This window comes from Trachinotus anak, unplaced genomic scaffold (assembly GCF_046630095.1).
Source record: "Trachinotus anak isolate AG129_WGS33_773 ecotype Australia unplaced genomic scaffold, CSIRO_AGI_Tana_v1 ptg000016l, whole genome shotgun sequence".
Classification (NCBI taxonomy): Eukaryota; Metazoa; Chordata; class Actinopteri; order Carangiformes; family Carangidae; genus Trachinotus; species Trachinotus anak.
The window spans coordinates 20,677,373-20,688,085 of record NW_027273867.1 but is presented as its reverse complement, the minus strand read 5'-3'; the positions used below and the strand labels follow the sequence as shown (position 1 = coordinate 20,688,085).

General features: G+C 40.0%; 1 protein-coding gene across 1 annotated transcript; it reads right to left on the bottom strand.

The window, feature by feature from the left end:
• Positions 1 to 15: 15 nt before the first annotated feature.
• On the bottom strand, positions 16 to 9,994 carry LOC139634190 (probable C-mannosyltransferase DPY19L4). The gene is made up of 19 exons (XM_071500505.1): positions 9,645 to 9,994; positions 9,299 to 9,475; positions 8,067 to 8,191; positions 7,888 to 7,978; positions 7,616 to 7,737; positions 6,158 to 6,303; positions 5,812 to 5,935; positions 5,580 to 5,714; positions 5,236 to 5,367; positions 4,977 to 5,078; positions 4,800 to 4,873; positions 4,461 to 4,619; positions 4,190 to 4,309; positions 3,937 to 4,057; positions 3,231 to 3,287; positions 3,059 to 3,141; positions 2,749 to 2,881; positions 2,450 to 2,608; positions 16 to 1,831 (listed from the first exon to the last, which is right to left on the bottom strand). Exons 1-19 carry the CDS (start codon positions 9,733 to 9,735, stop codon positions 1,667 to 1,669), a joined length of 2,316 nt encoding a protein of 771 aa, XP_071356606.1. The 5' UTR covers positions 9,736 to 9,994; the 3' UTR covers positions 16 to 1,666.
• Positions 9,995 to 10,713: the final 719 nt, after the last annotated feature.

Genomic DNA, 10,713 nt, shown 5'->3' with positions numbered 1-10,713 from the left:
CAAAATACAAACACCTTAAAGAGATCAATTTTGTATTAAATCATACACAGTTTTATTTTCCATCAGTAAATCAATAAAACCTAATATTCACTACATGGCCTTTTGGAAATTAGGTGAGACTTGCATGATAGCACCAAGAGGAATTCATCACTGAACACTTCAGGTAACAACCAGGATGTGGGAAATGGTGACGTTTAGACAAGACTGACAGTGTGATTGATAAAAAGATGGGAACAATCTTAAGACTGAAACATGCCAGTTCCCACCTCTGAACATAAGGCATCCAGACGAAGAGGATGACATAGCAGCAAATATGCACAGCTTCAGAACCAGCCTCAGTGTAACAGTTCAGCTATCGTTTCTATTGTCCTGGGTACGTCAGTCAATACTTGAAAATAAAAACTCTCCCATCACACCAGGCATCATGTGAATTTATGTTTAAAGCATGGAGCTGATATCACAAATCTGTTCTGAATCTTCTAATGCCGCAAGCAAACTGTTATTTTCAAATATATTCACTGGCTGACAGTAGACCATGGGAATAACATCTATGATGGTGTCCTGTTTGACAATAGATCCGCTCTCACTTGCCCACTTCCTTCTTGCAGAACACGTCGCACTATAACCAGCATACAAAGAGGCACCTAACCTATCAAAGCAAAGCATATGAGAAGCAGCAGTCTTTTAAGGACACAGCATATACACATGCACTGCATGAGTATTTCTTTTGTCAGGAAACAAAGGCAGAAAGTGACGAAAAGCAGCTGTGATTGACAGTCACTTAGTTTAGGTCTTAATTAGCTCTTAATCATCATGTTAGCTTTACATAAATAGTCCTGTGACCTGAACATTATCACATGTTCTTCATATAAATTGGTTGACCATGACTGATCATGATTTGAAATCAACTATTATCACTTAAGCAAGACATAATTACCAGCAGTCATAACGAAAACTAGTGTGTGTAGGTCTGCTTAGTTTATCCTGTTTGTTTTTTTTTCCTGTGGTCTCCTTGGAAACCTTTTTGTCTTTAGGTAACAAGGATAACTTCATGAGTAAAACAAGTTGGAGAGCCCAAGTTTATCTGAGGGTCATGAGACATTTAAGACAAGATATTAAAAACCTACATTTGTTATTTCAAGGCAACAGTATAATCAAATCATGATCACAGGCTGAGAGTCTTAAAAATATACATATAGTCTAAATTTGTAGTCTCCAGATTAAGACAAAAGTTGTGATCACAAGATAAAGACCCCAAATCAGTAACCACAGCTGCTCTTAGCTTCTGTACAAAGTGAACACATAGATGTCACATATTAAACTCCCCCTTCATCAGTCGCAGTAACAGTAACGCATGGCTTATAAAACTACAGTACAGTGATTAATATGGCATATTCCAACTTCAACAAGGTTCATTTATGTTGATTTTAAACAATGTGTAGCTCAACAATGTGCTCAGTTGATCCCTGTTGGTTCAAATGTGCGGCTTTCACCATCCACGCCCGAATGTGAACAGTGTTAAGACCGAACACACACGCGCACACACACTCACACACACTGCAGAAACACATTGCAGTCCTCCGTGTTAACATTGTGGACGAGATGCGAAACACTGGAGAGAGGTCGAGCCAGGCTCAGTAAAGTCTCAGCAGGCAGAGAGGAGCTGTCAGTACTGAAAAGAGATGACAGAGTTCACTTTGTAGACGTGGTACGAGCGGTTCCAGAAAACTCTAGTGAAGTAGTTTGTGTACGGCGAGTAGTTCATCTTTATCTCGTGGCAGAATCTTCCGTGCTTGGAGAAGGAGTATATCACTCCTTTGTCATAAACAACCTGAATGGGACAAGAGGATAAGTCAGTTTTTATAAACTCATCTCATAATGAAGAATGAGGCCTCTGGAGCTTTTGCAAAGCAATGTCAGAGTAAAGGCTTTTAGTTATTCTGTGATAATAAAACAACAGCGCTTATTCAGCATATTCTTTCAGTATGTGCAGTTCATGTGTGTCTCATGTAATGTTTAAAAATGTGGCTCCCTCCCCCTTAAACAACCAATGGATGATTTGCAATGACATTTCAGTAGGAAACCTCCCTAAAGGGGCCCCATGTCAGTCCCTGGATGATTTGCTCCTTTTAATCTAAAGATAATTAAAATGAAATGACAGTAACCATCTTGGCCTTATAATGTGGGTTATTTACAATATAAAAATGCTGAAGGTCTGTAGTTATTTATTCAGGTTTTTATTGTTCTTTGTATCTATATTTTAAAAATCACAAGTTTTTCTTTATGTTTCTTATATTTATATATTGAAAACTCTACTAATTTGAATATTAGGAACAAAAAATGTTTAGATTTTGTACATTTTTCATTTGTGTCAGATTATTTACTATGTAATTGTGATGAGTGCAGGAGGGAGGAAGGCAGATTGTGGTATGAGAATACATTAACTCACATGTCCATTGGAGATGTCGAGCAGGTCTTTGATCCTACAGCCCCTATTGTGACTGAGCTCTGTGCAGATCGACTCCTCGATGATCACGTAGTTTGTCTTTTGAGATGTCAGAATCTTATAGATGTCCTCTGCAGATCTCATCGCATACACCTGATAAGTCTACAAGCAGAGAGAAAAAGAAATGGATGTTAAAAGTCTTATATCCGACAGGACAGACAGACAAGGTGCTTGTTGGGATGGATTTGATTTTTGGAAATAAATCTCATTTTTATCTCCCACTATCTGTGTCAGTCACTCACATCCTCGCTCCTCCTCAGCAGGTTGATGTCTGAGTAAAGCGGTAAACTGGTCACAGCTGAACCTGAACACAACTTCACTGTTCCTAACAGCTGAGGGCTTCCTGCAAACACAGCTGCCACAGGAGCCTGCGACCTGGAAGAGGAGAGGACATTTGATTCCTGAATAAAGATTTAACACATATCTCTGAAATCGCACTTAGTGAAAAATTTGTGACATTTTTAACACAAGCCGGATGCACAATCAACAACAACAACAAAAAAAAGTACAGCAAACAGAGGAAGAAGGTACATTTTGAATTTGGTGTCTCACCTGATCCAGCTGATCAGCTCCACTGTGTCTGGGTCGTAGAACTCCTGCAGATCAGACAGCTCCGCTAAGACACGAGGGCAGTACTGCAAGACAGAGGAGAGCAGTTAATACGAGATGTAATTTGATCCGATCAGTGTCTGAGCATTCAAAGATAAAGAGCTGTAAATCTCACCTCTCTCCATAAGCTGAAACCAATGATGGTAGGAACTGCTGTGCTCAGGATCAGAGACTGTAGATTTAAAAAAAACAAAGCAACAATAAACAGCTTCAGCAAGAACCTGGATCGTTCAGCAATTGTAGTAACAAGTGATGCAGATTAGATTCTTCTGCAACTCTATGTTACTATAATAATAACGATAAAGTGTAGGTAGCAACACAATTCAGCAAGTTATATGTTAATCCAATTAAAAATGACCTTTTTTGAGTGAACTGGGAGAAAAGGGGGAAAATGTTCATCCAAAGATAAATTTTTGTTGTCAGTATGTCTGTGTAAGTCATGTACAGTTTTCCAGCTGAAAGGGAACAACGGTTGCTTTTAAAAGTGAGTGTCCCCACCCCACACTCCAGCTTTATGATTTTATTTATTTGGATTAGTTTGGTTTCTCTGTTTGGTATTTTATGTATTCTTTATACACCTATTCATTTTTTGGATTTCATTTTATATATTTATTTTTCTTTGGTTAGATTCCTATGATTTGATTTACTTCATTGGTCCTCAATTGCTTCTGTATTGTCTATTTTAACTCATTGCTTTTGATTACAACTGAGTCCTACAGACGGCTTGGATGTTACAGACCAATAACCCATCTCATAGTTTGTCGTGAAGTGACACAATAAAAAAATTTGAAAAGAAAAAAAAAGTGTCAGGGGCCACTGACCAGCACCACAGGGTGAATGGACTTCAGTTTGAGCCACTTAAACACAGTCATCCAGAGGTCTGGAGAACACACTCCAAATGCTGTAAACATGCAGACGTACGGCGTCCATAAATACTTCATCCTGCGTGGAGAAAGAACAGTCGATGTCTTGATGTTCCATAACAAAAGAAGACGTTATCAATGCTTCAGTTACTATAGAAACATGTTATAAATCCAAATTCTAAAAAACACACTTTTACGTTGATAAACTTACCCATCAAACAGCAGAGTCAGGCTTCCAAAAAGCAATGTGTGAAAAACATGATAGATGACCTCAGGCTGCTCTCCTATTCGTCCATCTTCCAGTGTGAGCTTGGTTTTCATTGGCTGACCACTGGAAAGCAGTGAAAATTATTTCAGCATCATCACATCAAACCTACAACATGAATGTTTAATGACTGTTATTTGTCAAGTGTTATTTTGGAAAGACACCTAATAGCACAGTGATGTCATTGCACTGTGTGTAGCAGAAGCCTCTAACTAACCTGAGTCTTCTGTAGATGGTCTGCAGGGTGGACAGCAGGCAGACAGTGAGCACCAGGAAGTAAAAGGGGAGGACTGAGGCCTGCGTCAGCCGCAGGAAGAAGTCCTGCCCGGGTCTCTGGAAACTCTCTTGGCACAGGAGGAAGTTGGTGACAAAGTCACTGACACAGAAGAATAGAAAAGATCTCTATTAGATTCAAATAGATTACATTATACAGATATAGAAAAAAACAGATACTGTTCAAAACCACAAAGGATAATACACAATGCCACAGTTTATTTAAGCCAAAGTCCAGCCTGCATTGTAAGAGGAAACTTTGAATGAGCGTGCCCTAACTCACGTTGTTGTGTTAAGCCCAAACTTTACTTCAAGGAACTTCAATATGAAGTCGCCTTCACTCACGGGAAGAAGTTTCTGTAAAAGGGAAACATTGGTTATTATCCAATCACTTGATGGCACCGAATGATCTGAACTTCTTCTAAAAGTGGAACAATGGAGTCTGTTCCTATGGCTTCACCTTGACCAAATAACTGAAGGTGATCCCTGTGGTAAAGACCAGGTGGAAATGTAGGAAGAGCTTCATTACTCTGGCCACAAGAGGACCCATCTTCATCTTTTGCTGGGATAGAGACACAGGAAACACAATTTCTAATTAGATATAGAGAAAAGCAGAAAATCCTCACATTTGAAAAGCTGTAACCAAAAAAAACAAAACTTACAATAAAAGCATTATGTTATTTGACTGGTCTCTGTCGTGAGGGAGCAGCTAACTCTACCTGGAAGTACCTCGCGAGCACTGAGCCAATCAGGAGGCTGAGCAGCGGGGAGCTGAGCAGGGTAGTGTTCTGAAACTGGAACAAGTAGGCCAGGAACAAGGAGCTGAGGTACACTTTGTGGATGTCAGCCATCTGTACATATCAGAGACGAAGAGATGATGGAGCAAAAAAGAGAGAAGAGAAACACAGAAAAAGGATCTAAAGATACAGAATTTTTACCGGTTACTTTTTGAGAATATGCATCCGTTCTAAAGCTCTACATTAAAAAAAATAAGCAAGGTGGCTGAATGTGATTCAGCAGCCCCAACAGGCTGTGGTCCTTTATTTTACCAGGACTGAGTTACCTTACGTGATGGCACCAGGTCAAAAGAGTCAAGCAGGAAGAGACAGATGCCTTGGATGAAGAGCACGTAGTGGCTGTGTTCCCAGACCAGGAGGAAGGTGAAGGTGGTGGCACTCATGGTAAGATAGCAAAACATCTACAGAGACACACAGTTTATCAGTGTGTGTAGATGTTTTATCCAGCTTTGCTTCTGTTGTGTATTATTTCAAAAATAAGCAGCATGAGAGGCTCACCTCAGTAGCAGAGCTGATGTTGTTACTCAGGAATCCAGTCAAAGCTGCCACCTGACAAGAGAAGTACGGCAGAGCCCAGTTGTCCCGCAGAGGAATCCCATGGTCCACTTTGGTTGTGTCTGGTCTGTGGGAGACAGGAAGTTATTATTATTATTATTATTATTATTATTATGCTTCACTGAGATTTTTATTTATATTAAAAGCAGCCTTTACTGTCCCACTCAGCTCTGTAACTTGACCTTTCTGATTCAGTTTGATGAGAATGAAGAAACTCGATGAGGCTCACACAGAGAAACCTTAAAACTTCAGTATGAGGAGCATTCTGACCAAAAAAAAGTAATCTCACCTGTTGATCACATACCAGGCTACAGCCAACATGCCGGCCACCCAGGTGCCGCTCATCACCCAGCTACACACAAACAGGGCAGTGACGCAGACCGCCTGGAGCCCGAACACCGCTCCAATATAGAAGTAGATCGGCTCCACAATATCCTGTAGGCGCAGGAACAGAAACATCTGTTTTATCACAGCTGTGTTTCAGACCCTCAGTACGCTCTTTGTTTTTAATAGCTACACACTAACAATGTCAAATAACAGAGACCTAAATTGAGGTGGTGTATTAATAGGTAAGATGTGCTATACGGAAAAATATCTGTTGTGGACATGTTTACTGATGCGCCCAGAGGTGTGAAGTCTTCATTCTGTTCTTGTCAAATTTGATTTGTCATATTAATCCATTGTCAGATGATGCAAAGCAGAAAAAATTAACCTTGTGATGCAGGATATCTTGTAAGCAAGAATCCACCTAGCAAACCACAGTGGTTCAGACCAATCAGCGTCCTGTGAGAGAGGAACTGAACTACTGGTGGCCTCAGGCACGTCATAGGTGTGACAAGAGCGAGAAGCTATTGTTTGTTAACAACAATAGCGGCTCCTAAAGTGGTTAGCGTAGATGCTGCTACAGCATCAGTTATATCAGGCCTGGAGAGCATTTCATCATTGAAACAGGAGCAAAGAATGGCACTGAAGGCTTTTCTCGACGGAAAAGATGTTTTCACTCCTCTCCCGGCTGACCGGTTCCACTGGGGGTGGAAAAATTGGAAGGATGCACATTCTGCTTGGTGGAAGTTGGCCTGTGTTCAATCACCTGCCAAGTGCAAACAATCTGGCACGTCAGGTTGCAAAACTCTCCAATCTTTCAGGCTCAGTGCGTTGAATGGTTTATTACCTTCCTAGGTGACAAACCTTAACTCTTAACTGCAGTGGTTTTCTGCATTTGGAGTTTTAATTCAGGGCTTTTACAGTGTGATTTAACATCTGGTAAAATGATGCTACTTATCCTACCATGCAACTCAATTAATGTTGTCACTGAGTAGACTGAGAAAAACAAATATAAACCAGCAAGGCACTTAGGAGGCATTTCACATACTAAGCCATAGCCACTTCTTTTTCCTCATCTTGACACTAACAACATATATATGCAAATTTCACTGGCTGTCACAGCATATTGACAGAGTCTATTACAATACAATCCAGCAAAAGCTCAGCTAGCCTCAACTTTTTAAAGTACTGAATTGCAGTGTTTAGCTTCTGTAGGCAGCTTGGTCTGATAGGCCCTCAGGGCATATGACAGAAATTCTATGATCTGTTTCAGTGGCTGTTTGTGTTTAGAGTGTTGAATTGTACTTGGTCAGGGCTTGATTGTTCTTTAACATTTGATAAAAATATGGTCAAAACTGACAATATTCTCATTGAAGGTTGTTAAAATTAATTCAGAAGTCAATCAAAAAGCAAAACAACTGACCTGGCTCCCGGTGACTCTGTATATGAAGCTCGTGATGAGCTCTGGATACAGAGACAGACGCTCCACTGCATTGATGGTCTGACCTGAAACAGTCCTGTTGTCTATCATCAGCTCATAAAACCCTGGAGAACACAAGATACATGAGAACAGGGTTGATTAGAGGAGAAGAGTGACAGTCGCTCATAGCACTTTAAACCACGTTAGCATCTGTTTTGGTGTTGTAGTTAAATTTTCTTTCTATAAAGAGAAACAGAAAGGATGGATACAGGTACCTCTTTCAAAGGATGGTGCTGCCAGCATGTGCTTATAGTAGTAATAATAGAGCCCACTGCCTGCTTGGAAGGTGATTTCACGTTCCAGCTCCTGAGACACATTAAAGTGAATTTTAGAATTGATAAGATATGGCAGTGAAGTGGAAATGTAATGGAAGCACAGTCAGTCAGTCACCCACCTGTCTAGTTGAAAACCAGAATTTCCTGTCATGATATGTAGAGAGATACACAGCGTAGAGCATGCCGCAGGCAACTGCTGCCAAACATCCAAAGAACACCCTCACCAGACGCTGCAGGAAACCCGCTGAGGAGCAGAAGCATAACAGTAAACATCCACAGTTATGATAATAAATGTGAGATACATTCTCACTGCATTTAAAGGGAAAATCCATCCTCGGATAGGTTTACACTGTAACTATCCTGCCACACCATCATCAAGAGTTTGAGTCACTGGAGAAACTAGTGTCTGTCCCTTTGTAGATGGTTTTTACTGGTTTTGTGAAACTGACACAAAAAATCTGACACCAAGCAATCATGGTTTAAACTGCTCATACGTGGCTGGACTCTGGGTCAATAAGACACCACTATTAAAAAAAGGACCTTCTTCTGGTGTTGATATGCAGTATATGCTTAGATATGAAAAAATGCATCCCAAATTGTCCCACAGAGGACTGCAAAACTGAAAGTTAAACTATACTCAGCATTTTACCAGTTTTTCCAGTTGGAAACCAGTGTGGAGCACACATATCTAACCCTGCATCAAACCAAATGAAACCGAACCACATCACAAAAAGCTCTAACAGAATTTAAAGTGCATTGTATTAGGTTTTTCCCTTATTGCCTTGTCTGTAGTATCTGTTATTATCAAACTAGTCGAACACAACTTCCCTACAGGAACTCACACATTTGTGTTGAACTCAGGACAGAGAAACAGGATTTAAAAGCACAAATTCAAATATATATTTACACAGAGGCAGCTCTTCAGATGTGACACAGTTATAATTCAGGTACAGTTTGCTACAGTTCTTCTGCAGATTTAACCCGTCTCAGTATCTTCTGGCTATGAATGTGATCCCAGACTGACTCTATAACGTCGAGATCAGGGCTCTGTGGGGGCCTTACAATCTGTTGCAGGATTCCTTGTTTTTCTTGTCTCCTAAGATATTTGTTCAAGACTCTGGTTTTATGTTTGGGGTCAACTAATGGTGCATGATAGATAATAATCTAGTTTAAAATTTACACAGTAATTTATGTGACAATTTTGATTCTGTGGCTTATTTGACAGGCGTGTCAAGTGACAGAGCTCGACATAAAAGATCAGTCAAGTATCAAAAGTAGGAGTAACAGTGGACTGACATTGATATTGCTATCAATAAAAGTATACTGACATATAAACAGGAAATTAACTTACAAGTAGAAGAACTCTTGGATCTTTTCACAGATGTCCTGGATCTGTTTGATTCCTCCTGTTTATGGTGACCATCATCTTCTTTAACTTCACCTTCATCTTCATCTTTCTGCTCCAAGTTATCACCTGCCCCACCGCTGGGACTCACCCCTTCCTCAGCGTTCACCGGCTCATTCACATCTGCTCAGGTGTCACAACAGACAATCTGGCTGTGACAGTGTCGATGCAGACATCTACTGTAGATCAGACTTGACATTGCTAAGGAAAAGTTGTGTGAGCTCACTGGATGTTTCTGCACAGTAAGCTAACTGGTGTTCAGTTAGCAAACTGCTAAGTTAGCTCAACTTACCTTCAGTTTGCAGCTCTGGCTCATCTTGGCGCCCTTCTCCAGCTGTATCTCCTTCCAAAGTCTCTGTTTTCCGGCATCTCAACTCAGTCATGATGAAATGAAATTATTCCCAGAGGTGTCTGACGGGTTGAGGCAGCAGCATGCTAGCTAACGAGCAGTTAGCTAACCCCAGATAACAGTCAATACTTGGCTTTGAGGTACGGCCGGCAGGTGACAGGCAGGCTACAAGTTTCCCTTCTCTAGATGAACTTTTCTCGCTCGAAGTTGCAGACTTACATGAGCGCAGCTGCTGTGTTTAGTGCGGTGCTGACTGCGCTGGAGGACTCAGCCTAGCACCGCTGCCGGGCTGTGACGGGGACAGGGCGGAAGTTCCCTATGGCTTCAGAAAGCCGCGAAGAAGAGTGAAGACCAAACTTCACCACAATTTCATGTGATTTAAGAAAACTAAACCCGTTAAATTTTACTTTATTGTCCACATTCACTTCAGGTGTCATTTAATAACAATTATCTAACATTATTTTATCCTGTTTACGCCTTTATTTGTTTTATCAGAAAATTGACAACTTATGAAGTAATTTACTCTGGTTTCGGCTTCGCAAATGAAAGGATTTAATATATTTCTTGGTTTAATATAACTTAGAGCTGAATCAACAGAAAAAACTACTATTAAAAATCTAATAATTGTCATGTTTTCCAGCAGAAATAACAGACTATAATCTGAACCCATCACCTTTGGCTTTAGGATATTCTGACAGAATTTCTTTTCAATATTGTCTGACATTTATAGACCAAACGACTAATTGAGAAAGAAAATGACTGCCCAATTAATTCATTGGTAATCTAAAAAATAAAAGTTAGTTGCAGCCCTAATATAACTGTAGAAGTTATTATGATGGCTGTTTTTCACTGTAATTCCTTTTTTGAAAGATTAAACTATTTGTTAATAATAAAAAATGAAATAAAAAATAAATAAAATAAATCAGATTAATTCATTAATAAACAACCTTCCAGTTTCAGCCCTAGTTTTTAGGAGGTATTACATCTGAACAAGACAACTAATTTACCAGAT

Bases quoted from the DNA above. Each gene is read 5' to 3' on its own strand.
- LOC139634190 (XM_071500505.1), bottom strand. From the start codon at position 9,735: ATGACTGAGTTGAGATGCCGGAAAACAGAGACTTTGGAAGGAGATACA. The intron at 8,192-9,298 runs GTAAGTTAATTT...TCTGCTCCTCAG, and splicing joins ATCCAAGAGTTCTTCTACTT to CGGGTTTCCTGCAGCGTCTG. The intron at 6,304-7,615 runs GTCAGTTGTTTT...CTGCGCCTACAG, and splicing joins ACAGAGTCACCGGGAGCCAG to GATATTGTGGAGCCGATCTA.